The sequence below is a fragment of the Primulina eburnea genome, chromosome 4 (genome assembly GCF_022965805.1).
Source record: "Primulina eburnea isolate SZY01 chromosome 4, ASM2296580v1, whole genome shotgun sequence".
NCBI classification, from domain to species: Eukaryota; Viridiplantae; Streptophyta; class Magnoliopsida; order Lamiales; family Gesneriaceae; genus Primulina; species Primulina eburnea.
Window position 1 is genome coordinate 43,533,095 of NC_133104.1, and position 18,747 is coordinate 43,551,841.

Genomic DNA, 18,747 nt, shown 5'->3' on the forward strand with positions numbered 1-18,747 from the left:
AATAACATGAAACATAAAAGAACTGTTACAATCAATAAAGAAACCAGAGACTGATTGATGGTTGCGACTGTTCCTCCTCTTTCGTAAAATTTGCTAGTTGAGATCTAAATGGATATTTTCTTCAATAACTTGATAATGTATATTTAATTACATAAAGAATCTGGTAAATAATCCCTATACAGTGTCTTTATATATGTGTGGTGAAAAAAATGAGTTGCACATCTGCTATCCTAAACTTACATCTGGCAACTGTCTACAAGAAATCTTGAATAACATAGCTGAGACTTCCTTCATACTAGGCCTTGAATGAGGACTCTCGGCAGTGCACCGTAGCCCAATTTTGAGCAATTCACTCATCTCTTCTGCTCCTTCTTCAAGCCCTGATATCAACTTAAATACGTTTTTTTCTTCTCCCACAACCCTGTTAGCCCATTCAATCAAACTCTCTTCGCCACCATCAATGGCCTGTCTTCCAGTTGCTAGCTCCATTACCAGAACTCCATAGCTATAAACGTCACCTTTTGTCGTTGCTTGCCATGTCTGCCCATATTCAGGTGCAACATATCCTACAGTTCCTGCCACCATTGTGCTCACATGAGTACCTCCAGCATCCACCACTCGTGCTAGCCCAAAATCCGTGACACAAGCCTTTCCTTTCTTATCAAGAAGCACATTACTAGCTTTAACATCTCTATGAAGTACACTAGGGTAACACTCGTGGTGTAGAAAGACTAATGCTCGTGCTACATCAAGTGCTACATCGATACGACCCCTCCAGTTGAGGCTTACACGATCTGCTATGAGATTTTCGAGACTACCCCCTTCCATGTACTCGTAGACAAGTAATTTCTCCATCCCATTTAGGCACCAACCGTATAGTGTGACAAGATTTGGATGTGGCCAACCGAATCCGTTTCCACTCAACAGCTCCATTTCAGCTCTAAATTCTTTTTCACCTTCCAGACCATCAGTTCTTAGTTTCTTTATTGCTACTTCCCTGCCATCAGGTAATTTTCCTCGATAAACGACTCCAGATCCCCCTCTACCAATGATTCTGTCATTTGAAAAGCCTTGAGTAGCCTTCAAGATGTCATAATGTGTGAATGCCCTTTTATCCAGTTGGATAACTTTTACCATGTTTGATTGTGAAGATGAACTTGAGCTCGCGAATTCAGTTTGATCATTTGAATCACGAGACAGATATTTTGATTTGTTAATTGAGCTTCTCACAAGGCTGCAAACCATAAGTGATGCACAAACTAAAAAAGTAAGAGTAAGAGCAAAAGCCGTCAAAAATGAACTTTGACCTCTATTCTTCTTATCTCTTACCTTGGCGCTTTCTGATGTTTGAGTAGTGGCATTTTCAATGAATGACGGGAGATGTAAAAGAGGATCACCACGAAACGACCATTTATCAAAAGTTGCAAGTTGACCTGTATATGGTATAAAACCAGCTATATGTGGGTTGTAGGATAAGTTAAACCGGTTCAAATCACTCAAATTGCTGAAGCTAGCAGGAAATTCACCCGAGAAATTGTTATACGAAAAATCCAGGTCCTGTAAACACTTGATGTTGCCAATCTGCCAGGGAATTTCTCCAGAGAAGGCATTTCTTGAAACATTGAGGACTACTAGAGGCAAGTGTTCAATCTCTGATGGAAGTTTTCCACTGAATTGATTGAATCCAAGATTCAGCACACTGAAATTGACCATATTTCCAATCTCAGCTGGGATTTCACCAGATAACTGATTGCCACTGAGCTGGATATAACCCGATATCTGAGTAGCCCGAATCTTGGAACCTGGCAAGCAGATTGAAAATAGGCCATACCCTTTTAACAGCTTATCCCAAAGGTCTCTACAACTTTTTCTTGTAAGAAGTTTGTATACGAAGCTAAAAGGAGGATAATCTGCGGGAATCCACCTCTTCATAGCGATGCATTCACCCGAGCCAGCAGCGATCTGATCATCATTTTGCCTATTGAACAGAAAAGTAGGTGTCACATTCATGCCAATTCTTGTCAACTGAGGTGGAATCCGGCCTGAAAGTTGGTTATCTGCAAGATTTAGCCATAACAAGCTTCCACAGTTACCTATTTCTTGCGGGATTTCGCCGGTTAATGAATTGTTGGCAAGCATCAGCCACAGAAGGGAGTTTAAATTTCCTAAACTCGGAGGGATTGAGCCGTTTAACTTGTTGTAGGAAAGATCAAGAGCTTGAAGTCCTGTAAGATTTCCATACTCGAATGGTATATTTCCAGTGAACTGATTATGTGCGAGAATCAAGAACTTTAAACTTGCCATTTGAGAAATTCCAACTGGCAATGACCCTGAGAAATTGTTGAAACTCAAGTCCAATCTAGCAATTTGGGACAGATTAAGAATCCCAGAAGAGTATATTCCTCCGGTGTATGAATTATAATGCAACAGGAGAAATTTCACTTGAGTCAATTTCCCAAATATCTTTTGTATATCTCGTCCAAATCTGTTTCTGCTTAAATCAAGAAACTCCAAGTTTCTTAGGTCGATTAAAGTTTCCGGTATATCTCTCGAAAAGTCGTTATTACCCAAGTAAAGTGCTTTCAGATTGTGCAATGACCCTATTTCTTTCGGAATTTGCCCATTAAACTTGTTCCCCCATAAAGTTAACACCTCCAAATTCTTGCAGTTTGAAATTTCTGCAGGAAATTCTCCATAAAACCCATTTTCAGAGAAATCCAAGACTCGAATGCTGCAATTCTTGGTGAAAATGAAAGCGGGAATTCGGCCTGAAAATCTGTTTTTTGCCAGTGAAAACTCTTCAATACGATCAAATCCAGGCGGTATATCTCCCTCCAAATTATTTATACTTAAGTCAAGAAACTTCAAATTCTGACACTTTTCAAATATTGCCTTCACGTCACCTGTGATATTATTACTAGAAACATTTGCAACTATCAAATTTTGGCAATTTCTTGGTACAGTTAGCATAATATCAACCTCAATTCTATTAATGGACAGATCAAGAACCTCCAAATTACTAAGTCCAGTCAAGTTTAGCTCCCCACCAATGATGTTATGTGACAAATTCAAAAACCTGAGATTCTCACACTGGCCTAAATCTTCGGGTATGGCCCCGCCTATTGTGTTTCCTGATAAATCGAGATACATTAGTTTGGTTAAAGCAGAGAAGTTATTAAAGACTTCTCCATTAATACGGCTTCGGAAAAGGTCGATGCCAACCACACGATTCATGGTTTCATTGCAAGAAATTCCTGGCCAAATGCAGGGTGATGAATCTTTTGGATTCCATTTCCTGTATTTCCCTTGATTTGCAATGACTGGATTTTCTTGCTCCAGAAATGATCTGAGCTGTAACAGAACTTGCTTATCTGTCTCTAGTGAATCTCCAAGAACGAGTTTTCCTGTGATTTTCAGACAGAACAAAAAAGTTTTAGCCCAAATGATTATCCTTGAAAAACCCACAAAAATTGAAAGGAAAAAATAGTTTTCATGCAGAATCAGAACTGGAAATTACAAAAACTCATCGCCAAAAGTTGCCGATCACACGCAAGTACCCTATAAATGTAAGTTTTAACACCTTCAATTGCTCATCCTACATTCTCTGCGAAAATTTACGGTTGAATCCCATAAAGAAGTTTAATATTCAGAAAAAGTGACAAGTACCTCCAATGAGAATCAACAAACACAGAAAAGCCAAATGAAACAGAAAATGAACGTTTTCTTCTTCTGACATCATAAATTAAACTCGGTCTGGTTCCTTTCTCCAACTGGGATTCTTCAGCAAAGTTACTGGGATTTCATGCACGAGGCAATATAATTAACCAAGAATAAACTTAAAATTACGAAAAACAACGGGTTTTAGGCCAGTCAAATCTATGTATGATATCGTGTGGAAAAGTAACGTAGACCAGTTGCATGCACACGAGTTATTTTGTTTCTTAGCAGCACTTTTTGATTGGAATCAAAGTCTACGAAACAAAATAATTGAATGGAGTCGCAAGTTTAGACAAATATGGACTAATGTGTTGTACAATGTTGATTATCCTTATTTTTGTGTTAGACGACAAAGAGTGCTTTCGATTTCGCAGCCTCGGGGAAATACCAAAACACGGAGGCCGCCCAAGTAGACCAGGTTTCCGTGTTCTTCTAGGCTAAATTTGAAATAAAACATTTCCTTCAAATTAAAGGGAAACAATTAAGAACTTCGGAGAAATTTTGTCTACTTTTTTTTTTTTTGTCATACAAATATGTGGTGGGATCATTTTAATTTTTTATATTCATATAACTATCGATATATATATATATATATATATATATATATATATATATATATATATCGATATATATATATATATATATATGGGCTGCATGATGGTATTTTAAAGGTTGCAATTAAAGTTCTTTTAAAAGGGCTGAAGACATAAAATTAATAAATTTATTTTGCTGAACAAAAAATGATAGTAACTTTTTAAAATTTGCATCATATGTGTAAAAATCATTAAAAACATGTGTAAACAAGAGTATAGCAAATTCATGGACCAAAATTAAATGCAAAAGTCATTAAATTCCACAAACATAATAAATAAAAATGAAAATAATTTATTTTTTAAATTTAATTAATGGACTAAAGGCATAATGATAAAGATGTAGATGAACAACATCAATAGTTACTTTGCAACAACCATTCACATTACATGAAATCTAACGCGCACATTAAAAACGACACTTGCTAAAACATTCATGACAACACATTCTGATGTAACATAACAAATAAAATATTATATCAATTCTAGTAACAAAGACATCGTCGCACATGAATTTTTTTGTTGTTTTTATAATTTTGATGTTTGAATTTGAGCCTATGTTTATTGACCTCATTGGAAGAGTGTTTTAAAGTATTAATTTCCATGAAATTCTCAGTCTAATTACAAATTTTTGTTTCTAAAAGAAATTGCAATATATATATATATATATATATATATATATATATATATATATATATATATATATATATATATAAAATTATTATATATCCAAAAGAAATTGACATCACCACACACGTATCTCCAATAATTAATATGTCAATATCCAACACGTAATGAATGCAATGAATGTGGAGTGAGTAGACCAGACTCCAAATGTCGATGAAACATGAAAATTGATTTTCCATAACTATATTTTATATAGGGGCTTTAAATCACTATTTTTCAAGGAAATTCGACATTTCTTTTTACATATGATGGCATTCTAACCATCCGAAATTGGATGCAAATCAGGAAACAAATAGATATTGATTAATTATTTAAGCTATATTGATATCATTTTCTCAAAATATTCTTTTACGTCGACTCTAATTATTTTTCCACGTTGTTTATGTAAAATTATTCGACTGATTAATTTATATCAAGATTAATTTAATCGATTGCTTTGAAACAGTTTAAAATGTCAAACTGATCCTAACATTATGCACATAAGATTATCTGTATTAAATTTGGTAAATCTGTGGGTCATTACGTCTCTTCAATGACAGACAGAATTGAGACAAAGACATGATTAATGTAATTATTACATGCAACTTTCGAATGATAACTAGTACTTGCAATTTTAGAAAGTGGATGACAATATAAAGCAAGAGGTCACTCTATCTTTTGGGTTTGAGTCTGCAAGATTTGTTCGACATAGTTTATTTGATTAATTTATTACGTTGATTTCTCAAATGTAAAACAAAATACACCCAAAAAACAAAATAGATTACAGTAAATTCTCAATATTTTTGTTTTTATATAAAAAAAATTCCCCACCAACGTCAAATCGCGCTTTTAAACAACACAAAACAAACCAAAAAAGAAGCAAAATAATAATAATAATAATAATAATAATAATAATAATAATAATAATAACAAAGAAGAAATAGACAAAATCCGGGTCACACTTTCAACTTATCCGGATCGGGTCTCTCTCTGTCGACCCTATGTGATCCCGGTTTCTCTTCTGTCTTCTTCTGTAACTGCTTGCAGCTAACGACCACATGGCTGCTGAATTTCGTTTCTTCTTGTCTTAATACAAATTATCCTCGATCTCAATTCAAAGTAGCAATTATCTCGTTTAATTTCGCCTCAATTGCCCAAAAAAAAAAGAGTTACCTTTTAACTACTGCCATTGCCACTTATTTCTGTTTCTTGGTTCTTTGGTTTTCTGTCGATTCTGCAAGAATGTGCTAGATTTATTGTTCGATTTTTGTGATGTGAAAAACCCCTGATGGATTTGAGGATTTTTGCTTGGCATTTGGTTGTACCACTGCTTATTTATTGAATTCACAATCGCATTGTGGCGGTAATCGTTGAATTGTGGAGATATTTAGTTAAGAAGGTCAGATTTAAGGAGGAAGTTTGGAGATTGGATTGGAAATCAGGGTTTTGGATCCGATTAGGGGGTAAACAGCGCCATTAGATGGCGCTGTTTAGACGATTATTCTATAAGAAGCCCCCTGATCGGCTTCTCGAGATCTCCGAGAGGGTCTACGGTATGTTTGACTTACTTGTCCTACTCATTTACGGCTTCAGGATGTTTGGCGTTGTCAAATATGTTGGAACAATGTGATGTTTGAGTTACATGGAACTTATTGTGTATTGCAGAGGAATTAATTTTAGTGAGCTACCAAGGGTTTTGGATTATTCAATATGTTGATACAATCTTTATTTGTTTCATAATGCAGTGTTTGATTGTTGCTTCTCCACTGATGTTCTGGATGAAGATGAGTACAGAGCATATATGAACGGGATTGTATCCCAGCTACAGGACAACTACCCTGATGCTGCTTTCATGGTTTTCAATTTCAAAGAGGGTGAACGGAGGAGCCAAATATCTGATGTATTATCTCAGTACGATATGACTGTCATGGATTATCCTCGGCAGTACGAGGGTTGTCCACTTTTACCACTAGAGATGATCCACCATTTCTTGCGGTCAAGTGAGAGTTGGTTATCACTTGAAGGCCAACAAAATGTGCTTTTGATGCACTGTGAACGGGGAGGGTGGCCTGTCCTTGCATTTATGCTTGCTGGCCTGCTTCTGTATAGAAAACAGTACATGGGTGAACAGAAGACACTTGAAATGGTATATAAGCAAGCACCTAGGGAACTTCTTCATCTTATGTCCTCTTTAAATTCACAGCCATCTCAACTCAGATTTCTACAGTACATTTCCAGAAGAAATTTAGACTGGCCTCCTCCAGATACTCCTTTGGCTTTGGATTGTATAATACTTAGAGTCCTTCCTCTGTATAATGGTGGGAAAGGATGTCGACCAGTAGTCCGTATTTACGGTCAGGATCCTTTTTCGAAAACATCCAGTAGAAGTTCAAAACTTTTGTTTTCAACTTCCAAAAGGAAAAAGCATATTAGTCTCTATCGAATGGTATACAATGAATAAAAAATTTACATTGATTACAGTGATTTTATTGGATCTTTTCAGCAATTCTTATTACTGAATGCAGGAAGAATGCGAACTGGTGAAAATAGATATTCATTGTCGTGTTCAAGGAGACGTTGTTGTTGAGTGCATCCATTTGGGCAATGATCAAGTAAGGGAGGAAATGATTTTTAGAGTAATGTTTCACACAGCATTCATCAGGTCAAATGTTTTGATGCTGACTCGTGATGAAATCGATGTTCTTTGGGATTCCAGGGATCAATTTTCTAAGGATTTTAGAGTCGAGGTAAGGTTTTGTGTTATGATGCATTGTTTCTTAAATCCTGGAGTTTAAGAACTGGATGCGTTTTTCTCTCTGTCAGGCACTCTTTTCAGATGCAGATTCTGTTCCACCTATTGTTGCCGCAGAGTCTGCAAATGAAGATGGAAATGAAACAGAGAGTGCTTCGCCAGATGAATTTTTTGAGGCAGAAGAGATCTTCAGTAATGTAGTCGATGGACATGATGTGAAGGGTGAGTCTAATAATCAGACAGTTCAGCCTAGTGCTCAGAATGGTAGGAGTCATCATGAGGTTGCTGCTCGCAAGGATAATTTGGACCATCATGCATTTCAAGACTGTGCTTCCAATGAAGGTAGTTATAGACCAGACCACAAGTTTGATTCTAGTGTTAAATCTTCACAAGAAAACACTTTGCACGACTACCATGCTCAATCAATGTCTAGGCCTGTTATAGCTGATAATGTTTTCCCTTCAGCGAAGAGCATGGAAAAGCGAGGTTCACTACAGAAGTTTGCTTCTGATAGCATTAAGGATATGTCTGATAAGGGGCTCTCAGCCATACCCAAGAAGCAGCCATGTTCCTCATTAAAACCTTCTGCAGATTCAGTTGGTACCAGTAAAAAGTCTAAGCAGCAAGAGTCACAGGGCTCTATGACAAGACAGGCCAAGCCAACCGCGGTATCCAGGTGGATACCTTCGAATAAGGGTTCTTACACTAATTCAATGCATGTATATTATCCGTATTTAAGGCACAACAGTGCGCCACCTGATTTAGCTCCTGGCAAGGATTCCCCTCCTTGTGGAAAAGCTAAGCTGCAGGCTGTGACTGCATCTTCTGAAACTTCGGTAACCGGTGATAGAACTGGATCAGGCCGGGGAAGGTACCGTAGTCCAACCTCATCAGATTTGTCACCGTCTCGAAAAGCTTCTTTCCGAACTTTGCCTTCATCACCCCTGGTGAAACATGAGGCCCTAGAACTTAGTCTAGCTGTTCAACCACCTTCATCTCTTATTCCCCCACCTCCTCCCTCTCCTTCTTGTTTGGTATATAAATCTTCTTTGCCTCCTATGACAATTGCACAAGAAGTAGAAAACCCATCGTCTTCAACTCTAGTCCTGCCATCCAATCATGTATCTTTTACTTCACCTCCTCACCCTTCTCTATTTTCATCTAAAAGCACCGTAAGTTTTTCTTCTTCAGAATCTCCTTCATCGCCCTCACTTCCGCACCCACTTCCACCTTCAACAATTTCTACTACCACAAGCTTAAGAAAAACTATCAACTGCAATCTTTCCCTGCTTCCTCCTCCTCCTCCTCCTCCTCCTCCTCCTCCACCACCACCACCACCACCACCTCCCTACAATTCCACCATACAGAATGTTCCTCGGCCGCCACCACCGCCGCCACCGCCACTTACTCGCAGACCACCTAAACAAATCTCTCACAGTACGGGAATACCTTACTCTGTTCCCCCTCCACATTTGCTTTCTATGCAGGGTAACCCTCCTCCAGCTCCACCACCCCCCAGCCAAGGCTCTCCATTTTTCTCACATGTCACTCCATCGACACCACCTATATCCATCTTGCCTTGCGCTCCACCACCACCACCACCACCTGCTCCTCCTCGCGGTTCACTGCGTCAACCATCCTCTGAATTTAGTGCACTACGTCCTTTGCTGCCTCCAATGCATGGAATGCCACCTCCACCGCCACCTCCTATACGTGGAGCTCCATTGTCGCCTACTCCTCCCGTACCTGGAGCTCCGCCACCGCCTCCTCCTTTGTATGGGTCCCCGTCACCGCCTCCCCCTACTCCTCCTATGACTGGCGGAGCTCCACCATCTCCGCCCGTTCCAGGAGCACCAGCGGCACCACATCTTCCTGGAGGTCATGTTCCTGGGCCACCAATACCTCCAGGGCCTCCTAGATATCCAGGCAGTGCACCTCCTCCGCCTCCACTATTTGGTGCCAAAGGACCTGCAACAGATGGAAATGGAATAACCGCGGGGAGAGGACGTCCTCTCGGATTGTCAACTGTCACAACACCTCGAAGATCCACCTTAAAGCCACTTCATTGGAGTAAGGTAACGAGGGTGCTACAAGGAAGCTTATGGGAAGAATTCCAGCGGCATGGGGAGCCTCAAGTGTATTATTCTTTCTCTACTGATACACTTTTGTGGGTTAGAATTGCCAAACTGCATGTATTTCTTTATCATATGCTTTGTTCCGTTCTTATAGTTTCCAGTATCTATTTTGCATTTTTGCGCCCCCACCCCAACCCCAAATGGCAAGGAGTTAAGCTCATGTAAAAGCAGCATTACTCAGACATAAACACAAGTCTATTCACCGGGTTTTGAGTCTTTAATTTTTTTTTAACCTTCATTGGTTATTCTGTGTATTACTTCTTCATTCTCTTAAATTACTAATGCATTGCTTTCTATTCCTAGTACATCAGAATTCGATGTGTCTGAACTTGAGACTCTTTTCTCCACCACTGTCCCAAAGTCAGATAATGCAGGAGGCCAATCTGGAGGACGTCGAAAATCTGTTGGATCTAAACTTGACAAAGTCCATCTGGTAAAGTTGTTTGAATATATTATCTCTTTTGCTGAATTTGTTTGAGGGTGATTCATTGAATAATTTAATTCGTTGGATCTCAAGAATAGGCCAAAATGCATTTCTTCTAAATTCCTGAAATCATCTGGTAGATGATAAGTAAAATGGCATTAATAGATTGAGATCATCTTAATATGTTAATTTCTTTCAAGTTTGGCATCATGGACTTGGAAAACCAAATACTTGTTGTGATCTAGTAACCATGAGTGTTTATGACTGTCTGGAATTCAGAATCTGCCATTGAGGGTACCTCTCGAGGAGACCTTTTATCGACAGATGATACATTTCCATAATTTTTTTCTTTCTAAGCTAGAACCATTTCAGGGAATGTGCCATTTTTAGTATCATCTGCAGGCCCAACTTTGATCGGAAATGGTCTATCCTCTAGCGACCAAAGAAATCGAACCACTTCTACTGCATTCTAGTAGCAAGTATAGAATTTGAATTTGAGTGATAAGCTCTAGAATATTCAAATCACCTTATAGATCACAACAATAGTTGTTTGAGTAACGAGTGTCATTTTTTTAAAAAAAGCGAGAACCTTTTTAACTTTAATGGACTTACAATTGTTGAAGAATGCATCATACAGCACAAAATACGAAAGTCATATATGTTTCTGTCACGATGGCACTGCTTTGGCGTGTATCCTTCTACTTTGTCTGATATTGACCGCTTAGTAATCCAACTTCAGAATGATGACTATGTGTGCTTTCAAAGAATGGTAGGGTTGTATATTTTTTATGCTAATTTATATGTTTAGATGGTTTTCTTTTTATGTGAATCTCTACAGAGTTCATTTTCCCCCCTTTTTGGGCTGTCTCTCTATTAGCTGGGGTGGTCCACGTGTTATGCAGGGGACTCAATTTGTGCTTTTATGAAGTTTTCCCGTCTTTAGTTAATTCTAAATAATCTCCTTGGTAGATTGACCTAAGGAGGGCAAACAACACTGAAATTATGCTCACGAAGGTGAAAATGCCACTTCCTGACATGATGGTAAGTGTAAGTTGGTGCATCTCTACTGTGTTTTACTCTCCTGATCTGAAATGGAGATTTTAAATCCTTCAATGGTGTAACGTATGCTTGACCTAGCTTATCTTACAATTTTTTCTGTTTGCCTTTTGTTCCTACCGATTTTAAGAGATCTCCATTTGAAACATTTATTAATGCCAACATTATTGTGTTGTTTCCACTATTAAATTTTCTACTTTACTCACCTTATCGTGGCAATTTTGATTCACAATAGTCTATTGAATTTTGTTGTTTCCAGTTGTTAGAGATCTCCATTTGAAACAATTATTAATCCTGACAAATGGCTACAGATGCTGCACGACCAATTATATTGTGTTTTATTACGTAATTGTTTTTATCGCTATGGAGTAAAGTACTTAAATTATGTTATAATGTATAAACTCATAGAATTTGATCATGAATGGAATATATTGAATCAAATGTAAGTTCTAAATCATCTCACATTTAATTTATGTTTTAGAGAATGATAAATTAAGAGAAAAAAAACAATCACAAATCACTCCAATTCGAGTAAAATATGATTTTAATGTTTGTTGGGCTGGTTTTCGGCTGCATTATAAAACCAAACCCGTCCAACCTTCACTACTTAGTACTCAAACACCTAATCAAGACAAGTTACAGTTTTTCGGCTCTTTTAGTAATTTCCTTAGATTTTGTAAGCACAAAATTTCACGACCATGTCTTTTGACACAGACAAAAGAATAAAAGCTGATTGAAAATTAGTGAAATGAAAACTATGATGGAATTGAAAATTGAAAGAAGTCCTGCGAGTAAAACCTCTGCTGCTTCTGCAACTGTGAAAACATTTTCCACCTTCTTTTCCTGTAAAAGAGAGGATGGTGTTTTTTACAGGCTGCAGCTCTTGCGATGGATGAATCAATTTTAGATGCCGATCAAGTGGAAAATCTCATAAAGTTCTGTCCAACAAAGGAAGAGATGGAGCTTCTCAAGGTAAAGCTTTCTTTGCTCATGCATTAAGCAATTAATGTCCTCTTTACTCGCCATTAATTTGGTTTTTATAATTTTTAGGGATATACAGGTGACATGGAGAACTTGGGGAAGTGTGAACAGGTCAGTGAACTGGATCCAAAAGAACAACTTTTACCAATAATATGTATGTTCTTGCAATGTTAATATAGGTTTCCTCGTTACACACTTAAAAGTTTAATATTGATGAAATATTTGCATTTCTGATATAGGTGTCATCTAATCTCCTTGTTTATTACTGGAACAATAAATGTTACCTCTTTTAACAAGAGACCTAATTTGTTTGGCAGATGTGGCGCTTGTAAATTTTGTTTATGTTTCTTGTTTCTATTTCCTATTCTCTATAAAAATGAGTTATTTTCTTGAGTTGTGATTTCTAAAGTTCGTGCATAGTTGGATGTTCTTAATTCCATTTCCATGTTTTAGTTTTTCTTGGAGCTGATGAAGGTACCACGAGTTGAATCTAAATTAAGAGTCTTTCTATTCAAGATTCAATTTAATTCTCAGGTGAGATTGATATATAATTTTTTAAAAAAATAATTACTAATCTGACTCAAGTTGCCTAAGTTGACTGCTTGTCGCAGGTTTCAGATTTCAAAAAAAGTTTGAACATTGTAAACTCTGCTTGTGAAGAGGTTTGTTAGAAATTATAATGGTCTTCCTTTGGCATTTATTAGCTGCTGAACTAATCTTACTTTCTTCTCATACTTTAGGTTCGGATGTCTATTAAACTGAAAGAAATTCTTAAGAAAATTTTATACCTCGGAAATACACTGAATCAAGGAACTGCCAGAGGTAAGGATCTATTTATCCTATGGTGTGAAATAATAATTTAACAGCATTATTAGTGGACGGTTTAATTTGCCAATTACTTGTATTCAATTCATCACTCTTATTGTCATTCAGATGGTCAATTTCTTTGTTAGAAATAAGGATATATCAGTGGAGTGCATATTGACAAATGAACAACCAGAGTACCTTTATCCTCATGCACCCTCTCTTCATGTATGCCCTAGTGCGCTAGAAAGTACTCTTTTACTTTTCTTACAACCCTGAATAGACCTCCACAAGTACGAATGCATACATATTATATGATACATCACGTATCCTGCACTTGCATCTTTTGGGTTCATCTTTACCAATCGTATTGTCGTCTAACATGCCCGGCCTCTCCCATAGCAAAGCCCTCTGTAATGTTGACATCTTCTTGTTCACCTTTTAGATAGTTCTTTTGGCTGTAATTTCTTATTAATTGTAAAGATGGAGTTTGACTTTGTTTGCAGCTGAAAGCAGTGGCAAGTGTAACACTGCTTCTAATAAAAATTTTCCTCATCCAGGATCTGCTATAGGATTCAAATTGGACAGCCTTCTGAAACTCGCTGAGACACGAGCAACAAACAACAAGATGACACTCATGCATTATCTTTGCAAGGTACTGGATCACAATATTTTTGTCCTTTTTGTTTTAACTTTCGGCAACTGATCTTCCAAATAGATTTTATTTCATTCAAATTTTTATAGCAGACGGTTATTTTTCTTGGAACTGCGAACAGAGTTCGAAACAATAATGAAATGTTAAGTTTTTGGCTTATACTGAATGAATCAACATACTTCCCTCAAAAAAGAATATGATTTTTGGTATTGGATGTTTTGAAATCCAGCATGTCAGTATAGTTATTGTTGCCAGATCTCAGATAAGTGTTGTCAGTTAAATGGCCGGGGTGATAGAAAAAGATGATGATACCTGATGACATAGTGTCTATATCTTTATTCTCAGAGTGGCATATCGTAGTTCCTTGAGCAAGTGAAGGATAATGCTTCTCGTCAATCTACTGTTACGTTTATTTCATCAGGAGTTAATAATATTTTATGAATACCTCTATACATAACTAAGGCAGGTTGATGCTGAATATCCGGCCACTGTGACCTGGAAATCCCCGTAAAAGGATATGAGTTTGGAGAACCCTCACATGCCTGATTTAACTTTTCTTCTCCAAAATTTTAACTTTTGCTTTTGCAACTATCTCTTTGTACCCTCTCTGTATAGGTGGTATTTTTGACAATCTCGAGTTTTTCCAACACCGATATGCATATAGTATCGTGTCGTACTTGAAAGCACCTATTATTAGGAAGTTAATCATTGTTATTCGTTTTTTTGCTGTTTTGTACTGCGATAGATCTTATATTTGTACCTTATCCTAAAGAATCGGCTTTAAGCTTTTTCCTCTTTCCTTTGGTTATAGATGAGCTAACGGGACATATTCAGGATAGGCACATTGATGTATGTTGTTTGCAGATGATATTGTCCAGATAGACGAAACTAAAGAAGGTGTAAATAAAATATTAGATAGATGACGTGAAGCTTTTGAGAGTAATGTTTTAGAATTAGTCGCTAAAAAACGAAATATTTGCTTGTAAATTTGGTCATGAATCTAGACGAATGAGTAGCTCGATTAAGATTGAAGGTCGAAAAGTCCCAGGAGAAGTCTCAGAGTGCGAAACTTTTCAATATTTAGGATCTGTTATCCAAAATAGTTGGAACATTATAAAGGATATAGACCATTGGATTAAAGCAGAGTGGATGAAATGAAGCATGACATCAGGAGTCTTATGCAACAGAATGATGCATGCGATATTGAAAGAAAAATGTTATAAGCCTATTGTTTGATTAGCCATGCTTTATCCCTTGAAGTGTTGGGCCACTACAAGGCTACATATGCATAAAATTGCGGTAACAGAGATGCATGTGTTAAAATGAGTGTGTGACAAAATGCACAAGGATAAAATTAGGAATGAAATGATTATGAGCTATTTAGGTGTAACCTCCTTAGAGGATAAGATTAGGGAAAAACTTTTAACATAGTTTGGTCATGTGAAGAGGAGACCAAACACGGTCTCAATTTGACATATATTAGATGACAGGTTTATGGAAGGAATAGAAGGAAGGGTAGACTTGTTGAAAATTTGGATAAAAATGGTTAAAAATGATATCTTAGATATTGGTTTAAGATATGACATATAGGAAAATCGCTTAGTTTGTAGAATTAATACCGATGTATTCAACTCCGCAACTAGCGAGAATGTGCTATGATGATGATCCTAAAGCAGAGGACAAATCATTACATGCTTTATCCTTTTATTTGTTTCACCTTATATTGTGTGCACACGCAATATGAAGACACATATTTTTCTTCCTGGATCATTTTCATCTCCATCAGCATTTATTTTTGTAAAAACAATGTTCACATGAAAGGCAATCATGGCAATGCATAGATGTTTGAAAAAAAATGAAGAATTCACTTAAAATTTTATCAGCATTGGTTATTAACTTTAACGGACTTAATCTTTAGGATACAACATTTTCTATTTGTTGTGAACTGCATCTATGAATGTTAACTATAAAATGTGGCTATATAGCACTTCAGTGCTTGTGAGAACTCTTTTCTTATTGACCTACTTGAGATGGACGAGATAAGAGGCAATGCACCGGTCCTCACGATAAATGCTTGGATGATGCTTAGAAGAGGAATTCTATAGTTAGTCTGCTGGTCTGTCGTTGATTCCGTCTTGCTTTTGGTTCTCAGGTGCTTGCCTCTACGTCTCCTTCTCTTTTAGACTTCCATGAAGATCTTGTCAGCCTGGAAGCTGCCTCGAAGGTTTGTATTTTTAGGGTGAATTACTAAAATCTCCCAACCTGGAGATTTTTTAGAAAGAAATTTCAATAACTAAATCTCATTCAATTGATCACATCATAAATCACGATGGCCAGAATTTGGCAAGTTTTTCTAAATTTCTTGAATTTCTTTGAGAAAAATTACTTGATTAGCTTCCAAAAAAAATGAAATCTTAATTATTATTATTTTTGTACAAGAAAATTGCATTTAATAAATGAAAGATTTTTTCTTTTGGAAACATGGACTTACTAAAATGTTTACGTGCAGTATTTTCTTTTTCAAAATAAGTCCATCCTTAAAATAAATTAGATATCATAATTTTGGACTGAATATTACATTTTTAGATATTGGATTTTTATATGAAAAGAAACTAGTTGGGCGATCTTTTGGGGATGAAAATTTTTCATCAGTTTTTTGGAAATAAGTTAATTAGAAATTTTTCCTTTTGTTTCAATTCTTTGGCTTTTTTGGCAGATTCAATTGAAATCTTTGGCAGAAGAAATGCAAGCAATTATCAAGGGTTTAGAAAAGGTGAAGCAAGAATTGCTTGCTTCAGAGAATGATGGTCCTGTATCTGAAAATTTTCACAAGGTAAGTATGGTATTGCACTTGTCATTTCATAAGTGCTGGTGCATCGCAATATGCTAGTGTACAGGAACATGAGATTCATATGTATGATCCATTGCATTTTATTTTCAGATAAATAGCTTTTTTTTTCAGTCACATAATCCTTCAAAACGTTTGGGTGTGGTGGCAGTTATCAAAAGAAACAAAATGAGTCTAACAAAAAAAATTGATTGAAAGTGAGCTAATATTGTAATTATAAAAGGACAGAGAGATTAAAAAATGTAATTTTTGTCAGGCCAAAAATCGTTATAATGTTAGCCTCACTTATTTGATATCAATGTATGAAGAGCATCAGGCGCATGCATCAATAGCAGTGATACCAATCGAACAGTTGCATTCTGAAATCAAACTTAGAGTGAATTCAGGAGTCAAAAATATTGCTGAGAGTCTAACATAACATATTGTTTCATTTTGAGTGTTCCGGGAAAGAGTTTTGGGAACTATTTTTTGTGAAAGTTTTGGGAAAATACAATATATGTTTAATTTTGTTTCTACGTATAGAAATTGGGTAGAAATAATTGGATAATTTTTTTGTCTTAATATGTTAATTCGTATTAGAAATGGTTGGATAAATTATATTATGATATTAGACATTCAGTTGATATCTAATGAAGTTCCTTGCATGCAGACATTGAAGGAGTTTGTCTATATAGCGGAGATAGAAGTGTCCTCGGTAACAAACCTGTATTCTGTTGCGGTAAACTTGCTGTATTAAAATGAATCTATATGAGAAAAATCATGATAGCATCAGATTGTTCCTGGTAATGAAATCGTTCATCACTCTTTTTGGGCAGGGAAGAAATGCCGATGCACTGGCCTTGTATTTTGGCGAAGATCCTGCCCGTTGTCCATTTGAGCAAGGTGATATTACCGCATATATTTTTTTGGCTTGTTTGCAGATTGCTAAGTCAGTGTTTGATCATATATGCAGTTCCAGCGACTCTATTAAATTTTGTGAGGTTGTTTCGAAAAGCTCACGAAGAAAACTGTAAACAGGATGAACTGGAGAAGAAAAAAGCCCAAAAGGAGGCTGAAATGGAGAATCCAAAGGGAATAAATTTGACACCAAAAGGCACGAAGCACTAAAACTTGCTTTAATATTTTTGAAGTGTTTCCTCCTCAACCATCAGCACTGAGTACATGTTGGGTACAGTCTTTTGACCCACAGATACTGCTGCATGGATCGGCCATGTGCCTTAAATGCCAAATACTGTGGCATGGATCGCCTATGAGCCTTCACTTCCAAATTATTTGGTTTCATGGGACCCAGAAAAATGGAGTGAGAGGGTGCTCTCAAGGCATGGCAGCAATAACTAACTGAAATTCTGTATCGGTGACTTTAAAGTATCTCACGCAGTACAGCTATTGTAAGTTGGCACAGGATTTGGTAATCTTCTCAATCTTAAATCTCTGATAAGTATCTACTGTTCCTGGGGCTGGGATCTTTTAAAAAATGAGTCACCAGTGGTATGTATGGTCCCATACAATCTGTATTGAGAGAAACTGATAATATGGGCTTCCTTGAAAGCAGAGTCGTTATCTCCATATATATCCTCCATTAGTCTGATCTGTTTGTGAGGATTGGACTGGAGTTGAGTAGATTCCAGAAATGTACCAACATACGTGTACAATTGTACCCAATCTTGTTGAATCATAAAAGTTTTGTTACTTGTACTTAGTGGTCAAGATAAGATTGTTGTAAACCTGTAAATAAGTTCAGATTAGATATAGGATAGAAAATAGGCTCTGTATAGTTGAGATTAGGCTATGTCTATATTTGGAATATGGGGCTCCGGTTTTGTAATGGCATGAATTCTCATTTATACATCATTTAGTTGAAGTGGTAAACATCTTTCATTTGAGAACGAGAAATTAGTTCGATCACACGAAAAAAAGAAGAGAACTCTCGAGGTTGTAATTAACAAAAAAATTGCTGCACCTCATTTGTTGAGCGAGATGGTCATGACCAACATAAATATATAAATATTGAAATTAACTTACACAGGTCCACCAAATAAGCATTTTTCCTGTTCATTATTTTACTAAATTATTTGTTTCCAAATAAAATCGTCCTCTTTCAACAGATTACGAGGGATAA

At 36.6% G+C, this 18,747-nt stretch overlaps 2 protein-coding genes across 2 annotated transcripts; one reads left to right on the forward strand and one right to left on the reverse strand.

Annotated features, from left to right (window-relative positions):
- Nucleotides 1-105: 105 nt before the first annotated feature.
- On the reverse strand, nt 106-4,004 carry LOC140829326 (probable LRR receptor-like serine/threonine-protein kinase At1g74360). The gene is made up of 2 exons (XM_073192430.1): nt 3,667-4,004; nt 106-3,404 (listed from the first exon to the last, which is right to left on the reverse strand). Exons 1-2 carry the CDS (start codon nt 3,737-3,739, stop codon nt 226-228), a joined length of 3,252 nt encoding a protein of 1,083 aa, XP_073048531.1. The 5' UTR covers nt 3,740-4,004; the 3' UTR covers nt 106-225.
- Nucleotides 4,005-5,927: 1,923 nt separating this feature from the next.
- LOC140829325 (formin-like protein 20) lies at nt 5,928-18,474 on the forward strand. Its single transcript, XM_073192429.1, has 17 exons — nt 5,928-6,526; nt 6,719-7,419; nt 7,499-7,720; nt 7,797-9,862; nt 10,164-10,293; nt 11,254-11,325; nt 12,214-12,312; nt 12,391-12,432; nt 12,775-12,855; nt 12,933-12,983; nt 13,062-13,143; nt 13,686-13,780; nt 15,933-16,004; nt 16,497-16,613; nt 17,278-17,346; nt 17,444-17,510; nt 17,581-18,474. Exons 1-17 carry the CDS (start codon nt 6,454-6,456, stop codon nt 17,733-17,735), a joined length of 4,194 nt encoding a protein of 1,397 aa, XP_073048530.1. The 5' UTR covers nt 5,928-6,453; the 3' UTR covers nt 17,736-18,474.
- Nucleotides 18,475-18,747: the final 273 nt, after the last annotated feature.